Source organism: Sus scrofa, chromosome 1, assembly GCF_000003025.6.
Source record: "Sus scrofa isolate TJ Tabasco breed Duroc chromosome 1, Sscrofa11.1, whole genome shotgun sequence".
Taxonomy (NCBI): Eukaryota; Metazoa; Chordata; class Mammalia; order Artiodactyla; family Suidae; genus Sus; species Sus scrofa.
In genome coordinates, this window is record NC_010443.5 from 207,173,060 (window position 1) to 207,191,151 (window position 18,092).

General features: G+C 38.6%; 1 protein-coding gene across 4 annotated transcripts in view; it reads left to right on the forward strand.

Annotated features, from left to right (window-relative positions):
• Nucleotides 205–18,092, forward strand: part of PSIP1 (PC4 and SFRS1 interacting protein 1) — a 43,174-nt gene continuing 25,286 nt past the window's right edge. For 3 of the 4 annotated variants that reach the window (XM_005660092.3, XM_021102150.1, XM_021102208.1), the window contains exons 1-4: nucleotides 205–635; nucleotides 1,160–1,374; nucleotides 4,766–4,842; nucleotides 17,734–17,872. In XM_005660092.3, the coding sequence (XP_005660149.1) occupies nucleotides 1,303–1,374; nucleotides 4,766–4,842; nucleotides 17,734–17,872 (288 nt within the window). In that variant the 5' untranslated portion in view covers nucleotides 205–635; nucleotides 1,160–1,302. The remainder of the gene's footprint in view (nucleotides 636–1,159; nucleotides 1,375–4,765; nucleotides 4,843–17,733; nucleotides 17,873–18,092) is intronic. The other variant, NM_001243670.1, reaches the window with a different exon arrangement.

Below are 18,092 nucleotides of genomic sequence, written 5' to 3' on the forward strand. Positions count from 1 at the left end.
CAAACCGCGCAACTGCAGCAATGAAAACCTCCCCACCCTGGGAAACGATGGAAGAACATGTTAGCTTAGGCTGCCAGGTTCTCCCTAACACACAGCCAAGGGCTGGAGGCCCAGATACCCGCCCCCAAACCCTGTCCACAACAATCGTTTCCTCCCTCCCCGCCTTTTACATACAGTACACATACAAATACACACACGCAGAGCAGCCAGCAGGGGCGGGCCGGGCCCGACCATTCCACAAACCGCAGGGGGGAACCACAGCGGGCCGACCTGTTAGTGTCCACTCCTTTTCTTCTTTGGACCCGTATCTCTCTCTGTCTGACTGCAACTATTAGGCCAAAGCGAACTTGGGGATCTATGGCCTCCTGAAGTTCCTCTCCGGAGCCACAGACCTTTGGCGGGTGCTGCGTTACTCCCCCTCGTCGGCGAGCAGTTGGTCCCGCCCCAGTGCTAGCGGGCGCCGAGCGGGAGCCGCGCGGGAGCAGCGCAGCGACGGCGGCGGCAGCGGCGGCGGCGGTTGCGATTCGGAGCCGTTGAGACGCCTCTGCGGCAGCTGGTGGCGCAGGTGGCTTGCGTGGACGCGGGCAGAGGCGGCCGGTCCGCCACCGCAGCCCCAGCGCCCGCGGCCCCGGCAGGTGAGCGGGCGGCGGGGACTCGCCCCGCCCCCCCTCGGTGGCCTCACTCCTGGCTGTAGCGGGGAAGTGGCCGCGGCCCGCCCGTGAGCCGAGGTTCGGCCCGGGGCTGCTACTATCGGGGAAACAGGCTAGGGGAGAGGTCGTGTGTGGATAGGAAGAGAACGTTCGCCTTGCTTTTGCCATCTTTTTCTCCTCCTCCCCCTCCCTCTTGGGGCTTAAGCTTGGGGGAAAAAAGCCAGAGGAAAGATGGGGCTGGAGAGAGAAGAATTGGGCTGAGAAGCATCTCTGCCTCAGGTGGTGGCGTCTTTTCGGTCGTCGAGCGGTGGACCTGGCGGAGCCTGGAGGGGAAGCTCTCGGGCTGCGGAGGCCGAGTACTCGCGGGGGAGGAGCAGGAGGCGGCTCTCCCCTCACTCTCCCACCCCCACCCCTGCCCCTCCACGGTCCTCCCCTCCCCCGTTCCTCCCCGTACAGCCCCTCCCTTCGGGTTTCTGAGCTTTAACCGCCCTCGGTGCTCTCCCTCGCAGGAGCGTCGGGACACCCCGAGGCATCCTCTCCCTCCCGCCGCCCAGGGGAGCCTCGGCTCCCCTCCGCCCTCCCGCATCCCCTCGGCGTCCGCACCACCGCTCCTCCTCCCTGGGCTTCGGACCCCCGGCCTCGCCCCCGAAACATGACTCGTGATTTCAAACCTGGGGATCTCATCTTCGCCAAGATGAAAGGTTATCCTCATTGGCCAGCTCGAGTAAGTGATTTTTAGCTTTCTCATTTAGCGATGCTACCTTTTTCAGAGGCCTACTTCCTATCCTTTTCTCTGAATTTTTTTTTCTCGTTTCTTTTTCTCTCCCTCGAGTTCTTTAGTCTCATTTATAAGCTCACCTTTTTAGGGTTTTTTTGGCCCACTAATCTCCCATGTAATTTAAAAATCCTGATGTTTTTACATAACTAGGTATTTTTCTGTGGTTTGTTTTTGACAGACTTTGGCAGGTTTCTTTAATAGAGATATTTAAAGGTGATGCAATTAATGTTCCACTGTAGGTGAAAATAATCAAGTATAGATTTGACGTTTAAAAATTAATGAAACATTGACCTTTTCCTAATTTTGAGTAAAATGCAAAATACCAGTGGGATCTATGCAAACTATTTAGGTGTCAAAGAGTTGTATGTGATTAAATTGAATTCATAGGTACTTTTTTCCTGTTCTATAGTAGATCAGGCCTTTTGGATTGACTTGTTTAATATGATAGAGGATTGGATGTTCTTGAAAGTTTTATGATAAGATAGCATCAAGGATGGTTTATAAAACTTATTTTTGTGTTTTTACTGGAAAAGTTTGCCTTATGACCTTGAAGAAGTTGTTTGATTACTTTGATTGTTTCCCATAGGCAAAAGGAGAAGTAAACCCAGATTCCTGTAGTACATGCAGTACGGAGAGGTGATTAAGGAGCCAGGATTTTTTGTTCAGAAATTTAAGACTAAAATATCTAAGCACCATTTTCAGAAAAAGATCTTTTAGTTTATGGTAGAACTCAGGTTCTAAGATAGTGATAGAACCTAAAAAATGTTGAGTTCAATTAGATTAGTAACCCCAAGATCCTCCTTAAATATAAACATGTGTCTAAAGTTGGTAATTTCCATTAATTTGCTCTTCAAGGAGTGTATTTCTTGAGGATAATTCAATTCTATAGTTTTAATTATGTCAGCTGGGAGGAAGAATAGCCAGTGGTTACAAAGAATCATGGAATGAGTTGCTGAGTGTTATCCAGGTATAAAATATTTTTTGTTCCTTAGTTTTTCCCATCCAACTCTGTATAGACTCAGGTTAACAGGTTTCCTTCCTCAACCTGGAAAGATTTCTTTTTCCCCTAATTTATTAAGTCTACCTTTTCATTGGAGTCTTACTGGAAAAAGCCTTAATCATAATTCTTGCCTGTGTATTTGACGCTTTATTTCATTGCAGTAACCCTTTATTTTAACTCTCCCTTACATTCTTTGGCTTCCAAATAGATTGTAAGGCTCTCGAGGGCAATAGCTATAAACGGAATTTCTTTATTACCCCCTCATCCTTAGTACATAAATGATGCACTTAAAAACACCATTTTAGGTTTAAATAGAGTATAGGGAAACTGAGCAGGTTTAAGGTCCCTCCAAGCGTTGTTTTTTTTTTTTTTTTTGTGATTTTAGCATCATTTATTTTGAGGTGTTATAAAATCTGAGGTTATAAGATACATCTGTATTCAGTTTTTATACAACTGCACTTAAAAGCCAAATGAAAATTTTCAAAAAATTACCTACTCTTCTAAATCATCTTCCCCATATGCTTCAGTCTGTTAGGTGACCAAGGATTAGTGCTAAAAAAAAGCAAAATAAAGTAGCCTTAGGAAGGCCAGCGTACTTTCTTTATTGAATAAGTTCTATAGTTAACAGCTTAATTTGAATTGAAATGGAAAATTTTAGTCTCTTTCCTTTTCCCCTTTTTCTCTTGAGATGCTGTTGAATTTGTTTTTGATATTGTCTATGTCTAAGAATTACAGTCCGTTTGTATTTTCTTTTTAGTCTTATAGATTCCAAGTCTTTGCTTTATAGAGTTTAGAGTACGTTTTTAAGATCTCAGCTCTGAAGGTGACACCCATCGTTCCAATTTTGATATTAACATTTTCTGTCTGCATCACAAAGTTCATTATTTTTTAAGTCTTGCACATTTGTGTAATCCTGTGCCAGTAATAATCATTTTTAGAGTTGACTTAAAAAAATTTGCCTAGTATTTATTAAACTCAGGTGCTAGACATTTGCACAAACTTTTAAAGCTGTTTGCTGGCAAAAAGAAGCATATGAGCTGAGTTGACAGAAAATATCCCTCATCTTAAGGCCTCTAAGGATTGTCACAATTTACAACTTGTCATAAAGTTGAAAACACCCTGTAGGTGAGGAAATTAAGTTCTGTAGAGTGTTGGATGCTAATGATTCTTACTGATATCTGAAGTCTTCGGATTGGTAACCAGTCAGGTCACCCTCAATAACACATAGAGAGCACAGTAGGTCCTTTAATGGGCTGTTCCCTTCTTAACAAAGTCAGCTGATTTTTAAAAATTAGTTTCTTCGAAATTATGATAGTTATGAAATGGAAATTTATTATGAAGTTTAAATAAATAAATATGTTAAATTCTGGCTAAATACCACTACTTCATGGTGTTAACTTTGATAAGAGAAAGTGACAAGTATTATGGATGTTTTAGACATAACCTGGTAGTTTCTTCCTTACTTAATTAGAAGTATTAAAGAGAAATGAAAAAGAGGAGTTCTCGTGGTGGTGCAGCAGAAATGAATCTGACTAGGAACCATGAGGTTGTGGGTTCCATCCCTGGCCTTGCTCAGTGGGTTAGGGATCCGGCGTTGCTGTGAGCTGTGATGTAGGTCGCAGACATGGCTTAGATCCCGAGTTGCTGTGGCTGTGGCGTAGGTTGGTGGCTACAGCTCTCCGGTTGGACCCCTAGCCTGGGAACCTCCATATGCTGCAGGAGTGGCCCTGGAAAAGGCAAAAAGACAAAAAAAAAAAGAAAGAAAGAAATGAAAGAGATAACCTCATTTGCTTCAACCTTGTAGGTATAAGATCTTTTCAGAATGTGTCTCAGACTTTGAGAAGTACTGCTTTAAGTTTAATGTGTACTTATACATTATGCTGATGTTTGTATAGATTTCTTGCAGAAATAACATTTAAACAGGTTAAAACTCCCTTATCTGAAATGCTTACAGTCAGATTTGTTTAAAAATCCAGAATTTGGGGATTTTAGAAAGGTAGCGATGGAACACACGCCAAACGTGTTGCTCCTGGTAGGGTCTGGGATGGCCCATGGTAATCTAGCACAATATTTCTGCAAAGAAGCATCAGTAGAAACAATAGGTAGGTAAGAAATGATGGGATAGCTTACCTCAATCCAAGTTTTGCCACCAAATGAATTTTGAGAAATACATTGGTTTTCAGACCTGCTTGGGTGTTAGAACTGGAGATGAGGGCTTGTGAACCTGTAGAACTGCTCTACTTTAGAGCAGATCCCTCTTGGGTGTCTTGTTTTCAGTTTATCCTGGTGTGTTTGGGTTGATGTAAACAATTTTAATTTTTCTGATCTTTCTTTTAGGTAGATGAAGTTCCTGATGGAGCTGTAAAACCACCCACAAACAAACTACCCATTTTCTTTTTTGGAACTCATGAGACGTAAGTCCTTTTGGCTGAAAAGGCAAATCATAGTTAATTTAGCAGGTTCATTGGGCATAAAATGAAAAACTAGAGATTAATTCAGGGAGAAAATAATAAAGAGGAAATGTTAAAACCGTCTTTGAACTTTAGAAAAAAGTTTTCAAGTTTCTCTTTTAAATTTATTTTTTCTGGTAGAAAAATTGGACACTGTAGGCCTAACTTTTAATGGAATGGATGATTCCTTAATCATAAGAGGAAGATAAATATATATGGATCCTCTCAGCAAAGAGAAGAATAACTGACGGATGAAAGTATGTGAGAAAAGTTTTAACAAGGCATTCAGTATTCATATTTAGGATAATTAGTGCTTTTCATAATGACAACCTGGCACCCTATTTTCGGCTTTATGATTTTAACCACACAAATGGTATATTAGAGAAAAGATGAGAAGAAATCTAGATAGTGCCCTCTGTGCGTGTGTGTATGTATGTATGTCTGTGTATATGTGTGTGTATATGTATGTATGTATGTATGTGCATGGTGCTGAGAGCTACTAGTACTGCTCTGCTGCTCCTGGAAGATTTGTGGGCAGAGAACTGATTTGGTGAAACAAATTTTTCAAAAATTGGAGTTGAGTATTGAACTGCTGCTCTAGGTGCAGAGGATTACTCCAAAGGCTATCTTATTATTTTTAAAAAATAATACGCTTTTTGCCTATATTTCAGTAGCCTTAGAAGTAGTATGTAATTTTGCCGATTTTGAGAAGTATAGAATGTGTGATAATTTTGGTAAAGTGGACTTGTTTACCTGGGATCAGGTGAAACATTGAGCTGGTGATATTCTAATTAGAAGTATGTATTCCTTAGAGTGACTGTAATAGCAACAGTTGGTTTAATGTTGCTTAGCTACTGTATGAACTTAAGGTAATTTTTAAAAATGGCTTTATTGGTAGGTAATTTACATCTTAAAGTTCATCTCTTTAGAGTGTATAATTCAGTGGATTTTCTTTTTTCTTTTTTTTTTTTTTATATAATTCAGTGGATTTTAGTGTTATTTACTTCTGTACCCATCAGCAGTCATTCTTTATTCTTTTCTCCCCAGTAAACTAGATACCCAATAGTTACTGTCTGTCTAGATTTGCCAGTTCTGGATGTGTTAATGTAACATACAATGACACGTAATTATTTGCTTTAAAATACAGTTTTGAGTCTACATTTGGGTTGGTTTTCACTGTAGTTACTTTGAGTTGGGTTCAAGTATATTAAAAACAAGAAATTAATTTTGTAAAAAAAATGAGTTTCTGATTTTCTGGAATAATCTACCATTTAAATTTAAAACTCTGCTATAAATTCAATAGAGAAAGATGTCTTTTAATGAAAAATTGTATACTCTCTATTGGAATAGGGGTTTTAAAGTGTGATACCAGGTCAGGCTGCAGCATACATGGGAACATCACATGGGACGTTGAGGCATGCAGGTTCTTGGACCCCACCTCAGACCTACTGAATCAGAAACTGAGGTATGGGGGGCAGCAGTCTCTTTTAACTAGCTTCCAGTTGATTCTGCTGCATGTGAAGTTTGGGAACACGGTAGCAGAGTAATGTGAATAGACGTTCCCTAGAATTTTTGTGTCCTTATAGTATTATAGAACAACCTCGTTGATTCTTACATTAAATTTAGATGAATGAGTATTCCTTTCCCAACATTTACAAGTGAGGATTTTTAGGAGTCGTGTTGTGGCTCAGCAAGTTAAGGACCTGATGTTGATGTTGTCTCTCTGAGGATGTGGGTTCAATCCCTGGCTTTGCTCAGTGGGTTGAGGAGCTGGTGTTGCCATAAGCTGTGGTGAAAGTTGCAGATGCGGCTTGGATCCAGTGTTGCCCTGGCTGTGATGTAGGCCTGAGCTGCAACTCCAATTCAGCCCCTGGCTTCGGAATCTCCATATGCAGAGGGCGTGGCCGTAAAAAGAAAAAAAAAAACAAAAGTAATTACAAGGATTTTTAGGTTGTAAATATCTGTGAATTATAAACCAAAACAAACTATACCAAATAACTAAGTTTTCATAAGCATTGTTTTGTTAATAAATGGTATAAAGTGCTTAATGAAGACAGTGAATTACTAATCAAAAATTAGAATATACTCAGGGAATATAATTTAAAATTAAGCTAATGATAATAAATTTTCATTTCAAAGTGTACTCGTAATTTTTGTGTCATGGTGTTCTCATAAGTACGCCATTATCTTTGGAAAGGTAGTGTTGGTGTTTCTATTGGTCTGGTGGCTTAACTTTTTTGGTACTTAAGGTTAATTTTTAGAAACTAGATCTCAATGGTTATTTGCATTCCCCCCCCCCAGAAGTTGAGAGAGGATGGTTATTTGTACCTTTCTATTTGGGATTTGCATAAATGGGAGTTTATTCTGATATCCTGTAGTGAGGGAGGTGGAAAGAAAGAACATAGAAAAAGAAATGGCAGTTTGAAAATTGGAAGTACTGATTCATAACTAATTTGTAGATTAAGATTTCTTTATTGTTGAGAGCAGAGTGCTTTTGTAATTGCATTCTTTTCCTGACCTACAAACATCTGATTTTTCTTAATGTTTTGTGCCTTTCACAGTAAATTCATACAGCAAAGTTCTGAACATTGGATAACAATGAGCCTTTGCATATACCAAATGTCACACTCTACTAGGTAGATATATTCAGGAGTTCCCGCTGCGGCACAGGGAATTAAGGATCTGACTGCAGCGGCTCAGTTTGTTGCAGAGATAGAGGTTCTGTCCCCTGCTTGTGCAGTAGCAGTGGGTTAAAGGATCTGGTGTTGCCACAGCTGTGGTGTAGGTCTCAGCTGCCTTACAAACAACCAACCAACCAACAACCTGATATATTCAAAACAGATTCTCAGTAAATGAGTGTGACAAGAATGTAGTGCTTTGCTGGAGCCAAAAATTATGTGTTATCCTGGATTTCATATTACAGTCTTTACCCCTTCCTCCCACATCTTGTCATTCAGCAAGTCTTGTTCTTTTTCTTTAAAGTGCATTCTGATCTATTTTTTTTTTTTCCTCCATCTCCTCTACTACCACTCAAGTTTATGCCGCAGTTACTCTTAGAGATAGTGTCCTGGAGTTGCCATTGTGGCTGAGTAGTAATGAACCTCTTTAGTATCCATGAGGACGCAGGTTCTATCCCTGGCCTCGCTCAGTGGGTTAAGGATCTGGTGTTGCTGTGAGCTGTGTTGTAGGTCAAAGATGCAACTTGGATCCCGTGTTGCTGTGGCTGTGGTGTAAGCTGGCAGCTGTAGCTCCGATTCGACTCCTATCCTGGGAACTTCCATATGCCACAGGTGCGGTCCTAAAAAGACAGTGTGTCCCAATCCTGCCTTGGTCTCAGTTTTCACTCTTGATGTAGAATCAAAGTGATCTTTATATTCTAGACAGATCATGTCATTTCTCGGTCCAGAACTCTTCAGTGGCTCCCTTATTAACATTACCAATCAACAAACCTCCCAGTTTTTCCTACAAATGCTATTTATTTGTAAGTCCCTATATGAATTAGTCTGCTTAGATCTCCAACCTCAACACATTTTTTCAATGTTACAGATATTTTTCACCTTTTGTCAGGTCCTTCTTGATTTATCTTATTGGGAAAAGTATATCTTCAGATTTTTAGTCATTTAGATCTCAAATCTTGCTTTTTAATGCTTTTTTCTCCATTGCAGTGATGATAGAAATTTTTTCTTTAACCCCCAAGTCAGGAGCTTGGAGAGCAGAGACCTTGTCTGTCTTGCTTGTCATCTTAAATGCCTGGCACATAGTAGCTGTTAAATAAATGTTTGGTGTTTGAAAGCTCTATGACCTAGATAAAAATCATTTGTTGATTATGCATTTGCTGTCTATTAGCTAGCATTTATATAAGGTATAAGACAACTGGATCAGAAGACTCTTTGAATTCTGCCACTTACCTGCTGTATATGACCTTAGGCAGGTTACGTAGCCTTGTGTCCTACTTTCATTACTTGTAAAATGAAAATAATAAAATATCTCAGGATTTGAGGTGAAGATAAGTTGTTACATAAAAGGTGCTTAAAACAATGCTTGGCATGTATTAAACACCAAATATCAGCTGTTAATAAAGGTAATACTGCATATTATTTTCCCAATTATATTCCAGCACTTGTGTTTATTGTTTGCAATTCACTTTGAGTTTTGCTGGCTAATTACCACTGCTAATTGAAGGAATACTCAACCCAGGTGTATTTATTTCTCTGAAGTCTAGTAAATTTAAAATGGTGTTTTTACTACTTTTATCTCCTGATGCTCAGTTCTAGAAAATTTAAAAAATATCTGTAACAGTCTATTTCAAAACTTGCCTAATTGCAGTTTTAGGAGTGAAGGGGAATGGAGAGGTAATACTGTTGATTGTTTTTTTTTTGTATAACCTGGCCACAAGAAGGGAATAAAAAAAACAGATCATAGAATAGTATTTTATTTTCTTCTATACTCCTTCTGAATAATTTCCTTTTTAAAATTTTTTGTTATTATTTTTTTAATAGTTATTTCCCCAATACAATTTTTTTTCTACTGTACAGCATGGTGACCCATTTCCACATACATGTACATTATCATGCTCCATCGTAAGTGACTAGACATAGTTCCCAGAGCTTCATAGCAGAATCTCATTGGTAATCCATTCTGTATAATTTCCGTACTGCAGATATGGCTGTGTGTGTTGGTATGGGACTTGTATAGTTTCTCATGAACCTTATACCATAAAATGGGAGGAACTGTATGTTCATCTCTGTATGGTCAGGTTCATGGTGCATAGTAGATATATCCTCATTTGTCTGTTGAATCATTTTCTGTTATAAAATAGTGTATGCTTTAATAAAATATAATTATAAAACAGTATATTTCATATTTTGTAATTTAATAATAATAAAGAAGTGAAGCAGCAAGTTAGAATCAGTGTTTTAAAAGACAGAAGTTTCTGTATTATTTGGCAAGAGATAAATGAGTATTGAGCTTCATGTTTTCAGCTCCGATAAGCTTTCCATCCCATTTTTTTTGTTTTTTTTTTTTTTTTTTTGGTATGTGATTTCTGGTTTTCTTTAGGTTCTAAGTATGTGATGATTGAGTTTTTGTGAAGCATATATGTATATGTTCTTATGGGTATATACATTGTTTCCAAAAAGGTACCCGGAGAGAGAACTGCTTTTCTGTGTGCTTAAATTTCTCTGAAAATTGGGATATACAGAGACACACTTAATGGCCTTTAGGCATATGCCATGTAAGAAACACACTAGTAAGATTTGTTTCAGAATTTTAAAGATTAGTAATGTAGTTAATTTGCTTTTTTTTTTTTTTAAGGACATTTCACATCAGCTTTGATACTTGTGGGCTTTGGCATTGGAATTTGAAATCTGTCTTGATATGTGTAGGGATATGACATCAATATTTTATTAGGAGATGGTTGAAAGACTGTATTACAGTGGTTAAAAGAAACCCTGAAACCTTTTTAAGGGAATGTTGTACAGAGTGGAGGCTCTGCTGTTTAATAGATAGGTAACCTTGCCAGAGTCAGTTGCTCTTTCTGGCCTTCGGTGTTCTAATCTTTAAAAGGGGGATTTTGGTGATCCCTAAGCTTTCTTTCAGATCTGGAATTTGGTGGGTAATTTGTTTTGAAAAATTACCCACCAAAAATTTAAAAAACAAATTGTAAAAATTAAAAAAAGTCAACAGGAGTTCCCGTCGTGGCGCAGTGGAAACGAATCCAACTAGGAACCATGAGGTTGCGGGTTAGATCCCTGGCCTTGCTCAGTGGGTTAATGATCTGGTGTTGCCCTGAGCTGTGGTATAGGTCACAGACGTGGCTTGGATCTGGCGTGGCTGTGGCTGTGGTGTAGGCCAGCACCTGTTGCTCCAGTTTGACCCCTAGCCTGGGCACCTCCATATGCCACAGGTGGGACCCTAAAAAGCAAAAAAAAAAAAAAAAAAAAAAAAAGAATCCTCCTTGGGAGGATTCTTTCTGTGTGTATGAGTTTTCTTATTTTTATTTATTTATTTATTATTATTTTTTTATTTAATAAACAAGTGGCCGCACCTGCGGCATATGGAAGTTCCCAGGCTAGGGGTCGAGCCACAGCCATTGTAGAAGCAACGCCAAGTAGTTATGTTGTGAGCCACATGGGAAGGCCGGGTTTTCTTATTTTTAAAAACTGATATGGGAGTTCCCGTCGTGGCTCAGTGGTTAACGAATCTGACTAGGAACCATGAGGTTGTGGGTTTGGTCCCTGCCCTTGCTCAGTGGGTTGACGATCTGGCATTGCGGTGAGCTGTGGTGTAAGTTGCAGATGCGGCTCGGATCCTGCGTTGCTGTGGCTCTGGCGTAGGCCAGTGGCTACAGCTTCGATTCGACCCCTAGCCGGAACCTCCATATGCTGCAGGAGTGGCCCAAAGAAATAGCAAAAAGACAAAAAATAAATAAAAAAAAATAAAAACTGATATGTAATTGATGCATATTGTGTAAGTGTAAGGTATGTTGATTTTAATATGTTTATTGCAGTTGTGATTACACACCACCATAGCATTAGCTAACACTTCCATTAGGTCCCATGAGTCCTTTCTTTTTTGTGGTGAACACATGGAAGGGTTTTTTCAGTCTCAATAAAGAACCGCCTAGTTTTAGGCATAACAGTTCTACTTAGAATTATTAGGAAAGTATGTGAAAAGATTGAGCAATACATAATTTATTATAGCTCACTTTATTTTTATAATTTATTTTTTTGGTCTGTTTTAGGGCCACGCCATGGCGTATGGAAGTTCCCAGGCTAGGGGTTGAATCAGAGCTGTGGCTATCAGCCTACATCACAGCCGCACTTGGGATCCGAGCCAAGCATCTGCGACCTACACAACTCACAGCAAAGCTGGATTCTTAACCCACTGAGCGAGGCCAGGGATCGAACCCATGTCCTCATGGGTCCCTGTTTGGGTTTGTTACTGCTGATCTATGATGGGAACTCCCTATAGCTGCATTTTATAATAGAAAATTTGGTATAGAAAGTGATCTCACAATAGACTAATTTTGGGATAGGTCTTCAGTGAAATAGTACGTAGCTGTTATGTAATTGTTGACATGAAAAGATGTTCCTTACATTACAATTTTAGAACATCTTAATAATCCCAAAAAGAAATCTGTACCTGTTAGCAGGTACTTCCCATTTGTCCTTTCTCCCTCCCGTCTTGCTATAGGGAACCACTAATCAGTTTGCCTGTCCGGGGCATTTCATGTAAATTGACCGATACAATATGCAGTCTTTAATGACTGGCATTTTTTAACTTAGCATAATATTTTCAAGATTATTTATAGTGTGTAACATGTGGTAGTAATTTGTATTTATTGCAGAATAGTACGTTGTATTGATATATATTTATCTGTCAGTTGATATTTGAATTGTTTCTACTTTGAGCTATTATAAATAATGCTACAATGAACAATTTGTGTTTTGTGTGTCATGTTCTCCTTTCTGTAGGAGTGAAATTCCTGGGTCACATTAACTTGATGCTTGATCTTTTGAGGAATCTCCAGACTTCAAATTAGCTGTGTATCATTTTATATTTCTATCAGCAAAGCGTGATGATTGTAATTTCTCCATATCTTTGCCAAGGCTTGTTATTATCATCTTTTTTCTTATTATAACTCTTCTGTTAGGTGTGAAGATAGCATCTTACTTGGTTCTCATTTACATTTCACTGATAGCTAATGATCCTGAGCATCTTTTCATGTGTGAATTTTTTTTTTAACCATCTGTGTATAACATGAAGGTCTTCTCTCAGTTGGAAAGGCATAGTTATTTAATTCGGGGTATATTTATAAAGATACAAGTTTAGGTATGACTTATAATATGAATATAACGAATAGTAAAATAATACAGAGTAGTTCTTGAAAACCTGAATCTGGGGAAGGAGCAGGGAGAGAATTTTTTTAAAACCTATTCTGCAGAATTAAGAATAAAGGTTAACCAAGTGTAATAAAAATTTAAATGTAAAACACAATGGTATAAGACCAAATATAAATGATTACATTATGTGAATAGAATTCTATTAAGACTTAGATTGGATTAATCTTACTAATCTACCTATATCTTATTTTGTGAGACAAGGCTCAAAAAAAGTATGACTAAGACTAATGTCACAAAGAAAGCAAGAATGGATTTGTTCTATCTGATAAAAGTAGAATTTAAAGTCAAAGCATGAAGAGGAGAGGAAAGAAGGTACAGGCAATCTTTAGCTTTGCATAGGTCTATCTAGTATGTATGAATTTTGGTTACCATGGTTTAGTTAAAATAGCACCAATGCCCCAACAAAATGTTTCAAATTGCACTTTCTCTGGAATATTAACTGTAATTGTATAAACTACTAAATTTATTGTTACCTCTTCAGTCCACAACTCTAGATATAAATAGGAGATCAGATGCATAGCATGTCACTTTGTTTAAAACTGCATCAGCGGCACGTGGAAGTTGCCAGGCTAGAGGTGGAATTGGAGCTGCAGCTGCCAGCGTACACCACAGCCACAGCAGTGCTGGGTCTGAGCACCATCTGTGACCTACACTGCAGCTGTGGCAATGCTAGAACCTTATCCTACTGAACGAGGATAGCGATCGGACCGGAGTCCTCACAGACACTATGTCGGGTTCTTAACCCACTGGGCCACAGCGGGAACTCCATGTATCACTTTTTTCAAAGTTTCTTGGTAACTGGTCAGTGTACATCTGTTTCTCACTTCAGGCGTAGATAGCGCTATGGTAGCCTCCATGTCTTTCGATTATATACCCACCCAGGTTGAGTTTAATGAAAAAACAAAATGGAGAATTGACCAACAAAGAAGCTAATAAGGCTAGAATTGAAACTTGCATGTAAATAGAGTTGTAGAATAAATAGACTTGTGAATAATAACCTCATGAATATAGAAGTGCTAAATATGGGGAGACTAGATATGCAGGCAGAGCAACTAGGGAGGGCAAGCTTTTCAATATGAGGGAGGTGGTTGTAATAAAAAGGATGAAGATGTCTCATAGGAAGTCATGCCAACTAATAACATTAAAGATACTTCACAACATTCAAAGTGCAAAATAAAATGTTAGAATCATCAGATTTAGAAAGGAATGTGACACATTGCCGTAGGCATAGAAAATATGCATTGATAAGCTTTTTACAAAGAGTGAAGTAGTTTAAACTCAGTGTTTCTAATGTTTTAAATTACAGTGTAACTAATAAATAAGTTTTAGTTTTTAGTGTTTTAAAATGTCTTCGTACAGGAGTTCCCGTCGTGGCGCAGTGGTTGACGAATCCGACTAGGAACCATGAGGTTGCGGGTTCGGTCCCTGCCCTTGCTCAGTGGGTTAACGATCCGGCGTTGCCGTGAGCTGTGGTGTAGGTTGCAGACGCGGCTCGGATCCTGCGTTGCTGTGCCTCTGGCGTAGGCAGGTGGCTACAGCTCCATTCGACCCCTAGCCTGGGAACCTCCATATGCCGAGGGAGCGGCCCAAGAAATAGCAACAACAACAACAAAAACAACAAAAGACAAAAGACAAAAAATGTCTTCGTACACTTAAGAGTGTTTTGACGTTTTTTTTTTTGTTTTTTTTTCCTTTATTTTTTATCTTATTTATTTTTTTGTCTTTTTTAGGGCTGCACTAGTGGCATATGGAAGTTCCCAGGCTAGGGGTCTAATCAGAGATGTAGCTGCCAGCCTACGCCAGAGCCACAGCAATGCAGGGTCCAAGCCGAGTCTGTGACCTACACCACAGCTCAGGGCAACGCCGGATCCTTAACCCAGTGAGCAAGGCCAGGGATCGAACCCTCAACCTCATCGTTCCTAGTTGGATTTGTTTCTGCTGCACCACAATGGGAACTCCTGTTTTGACAGTTTTTGAAGGTTATGGAACAGTTATAGCTTTTCCTGTTGTTCAATAAAATTGCCTTGCTGTGGTCATTTGTATGGTCTTTTTGACATACAAAGTGAGGACTATGTTTTGGAAAAGAATAATCGTGTAAATTTACCTCTCAAGCCTTTATAAATAAATAACATCATGGTAGAATCAGTTTTCTCTTTTGAATAGCTTTTTAGCTTAGAGTCATGTCTAAAAATGCCTCACATTTGAGGTTTTTAAGACATTTTTTCTGTAATTTTATTAAGTATTTAATATTTAAGGCCCTTCCACCTCTTGAAGTTCTTGATGCCAGCACTTTCAAATCCCCTTTGGGGATTTTGAACTATACATAGGGGTCCTATCTCACTTTTTACATCCCTGCTTAATATCAAATTTTCTGTCTTTCTAGCTTCCGAATGTGTTGATAATGTCTCTTGTTTCCTTTAGCCTTAGGAGTTGTAGGGTTTTAGGAAGAGAGAATTGCTTTGTTCTAACTAGAAGTATATTTTATTTTTTTGGCCACCCTGCAGCATATGGAGTTACTGGGCCAGGGACCAAATCTGAGGCACCCTTGCCACCTATGCCGAAGCTGCAGCAACACCTGATCCTTTAACCCACTGTGCCAGGCTGGGGATTGAACCTGCATCCTGTCACTGCAGAGACGCCGCAGATCTCTTTGGGCAACAGTGGAAACTCTGTTGTCCAAAGTATATTTTATTTATTTACTAATTATTATTAAAGTATAGTTGATTTGCAGTGTTTCTTCAAGTATATTTTATTTTTGATGGAGTTTTAGCTCAAGTCATTTACTTAGAATTTGAAGGAGAGATTGATTTACCGTTTTAACTAAATGTTAATTTTTCTTATTTTAGGTTACAAGTATGAATGAATGAAGCCTAGTAAAGGTCTAGAATTTCTGGATCAAATAAGATAACAATGATTTAAGTGTGTCTTAACTGATGTGCATTTACTTAGAGTTTTCATAAATTGCAACTAATAAAGCTGACTTTTATATGCATAGATTATATATAGAAAGAGAAAGAAAGAGAGTCTTTTTAGGGCCACACCTGCGGCATATGGAGGTTCCCAGGCTAGGGGTCAAATCAGAGCTGTTGCTGCCGGCCTATGCCAGATTCACAGCAACATAAGATTTGAGCCGCATCTGTGACCTTTACCACAGCTCACGGAAACGCCAGATTCTTAACCTACTGAGCGAGGCCAGGGATCAAACCCGCAACTCATGGCTCCTAGTCGGATTCGTTTCCACTGTGCCATGATAGGAACTCCCTGCATTGATTATATTTAAGTAGAGCCCTGAGTCTCCTTTTTGTTAAAATTTTATCTTAAAGCTTTTAAAATACTCTAACTGGAATTTTGACTTTACTCATTAGGTCCCTAATTCCTAAAGAATTTCAGCAGATAGAGAATTTATGGTAGATATTTAATTGATATTTAACTTAATGTGGTAGTAAATAATTTTAAATTATAGCACATTTTAGAAATGAGTATTAATTTTCCTCTTTGGAGACTACGTGTATATCAATCATTATTGCAAAAAACTTAACACATCCTGTGCATCTGCCTTTATAGGAATGACAGACTTATCTAGAACTGACATAGGGAAATACATAAGGGGGCTTTTCTGAGGATGATAAATATGTATGTATATTTACATACACACACAAAAGTAGTTGATTGTCATCATTTGTGGTTTCCATATTAATGAATTTGCCTGCTTACTAAAATCCCAAATCAATACTTGAGATGCCTCTGTGGTCATGTCTGTGTGCAAAATGGCAAAAAATTTGAGTAACTTGATGTACACATCCCTAACTGAGGCTGAACCAAGGCCATGTTTTGCTTTGGTTCATCTCTCATGTTGTAAACAAGTGTTTGTGGTTTTTGTAGTGCCATGGTTTTTGTGTTTTTGTGCTTTAAGAAAAAGCACAAAACTGTCTATAATCAGTACCCAAATGTAGTGCTGAAGTGCCATTTAGTGTTCCTAAGTGCAAGAAGGCTCTGCTGTGCCTTATGGAGAAATATTTGTTACATAAGCTGTTGGCTGTGAGTTCAGTGTTAATGAATTAGCAGTATATATTAAATAAGGTGTCTTTAAAGACAAACGCACATAAAGTAATGCATTGATTGACAAAAAGGTTGTGACCAGAGGAACTTACCCTGTATTTCCTCTGGAGCAGTAGTACAGTATTCCCTAATTTAGTGTTCCTGGTGACTTAGAATATAATTACCATGAATACAAGAATTGACTGTAATGTAATGGCACAGTGGATTAAGAATCCTACTGCGGGTGGCTCGGGTCACTGTGGAGGCATGTGGTCAATCCCCTGCCCAGTGCACTGGGTTAAAGGGTCCAGCGGTATAGGTCGCAGCTGCAGCTCAGATTTAATCCTTGGCCCAGGAACTTCCAGATACAGTGGCTGTGGCCATCCAAAAAAAGGCCAGAATGAATGAAGAAACCAGTTATAACATCTGAGTACCTCACCGAATAAAGTAAAATTCCTAACACTCATTTTATTATAAAAATCTATGTGTGTGTATATATATATAAATATTTTAAAAATATCGACAATGCTTTATAAGCTATATAATATGCCAAATTACTTTGCAGTAAAACTTATATTGCTGTGCATTTAAAAGCATTGATTAAAACAGTCATGTCATAATCTCTTTTTTATGCATTCTTTAATTGTGGTAAGATAAACATAGAGTTCACCATTTTAACCATTTTTTAAGTGTAAAGTTTAGTGGGATTCACACTGTTGTGCAACTTGTGTGTTTTAAAAAGAATTATGGATCTAGGAATTGACTGAATTTAGTAAGAGTGTTTAATTTACGATTTTTACTGCATTTTAGGTTGAGAATTTTTGATAATTGCATCATAAAGTGGTGCTATTTAATAACTTATATTTGAGATTGCTTTGCACTCACATTTCCCCTTCCCCCTCTCCTTTTTTAGTGCTTTTTTAGGCCCAAAGGATATATTTCCTTACTCAGAAAATAAGGAAAAGTACGGCAAACCAAATAAACGAAAAGGCTTTAATGAAGGTTTATGGGAGATAGATAACAATCCGAAAGTGAAATTTTCAAGTCAACAGGTGCGTCATATTACATAAAACTTAGTTTAGTTTTATTTATTCAGTTTTGGGGAGTAATCACTAGTAGAGCTATAGGAAAATAATTTAAAAGCCTTATGAATTTCAGATTGAATCACTCCCATTTGTGAGGTTGAGATAACTTGTTGAACTAGATAACTTGTGAAATATTGCCTGCATGGTCAAAGATATCTCAGAAACCTGGGAAACAATTATTGAAATC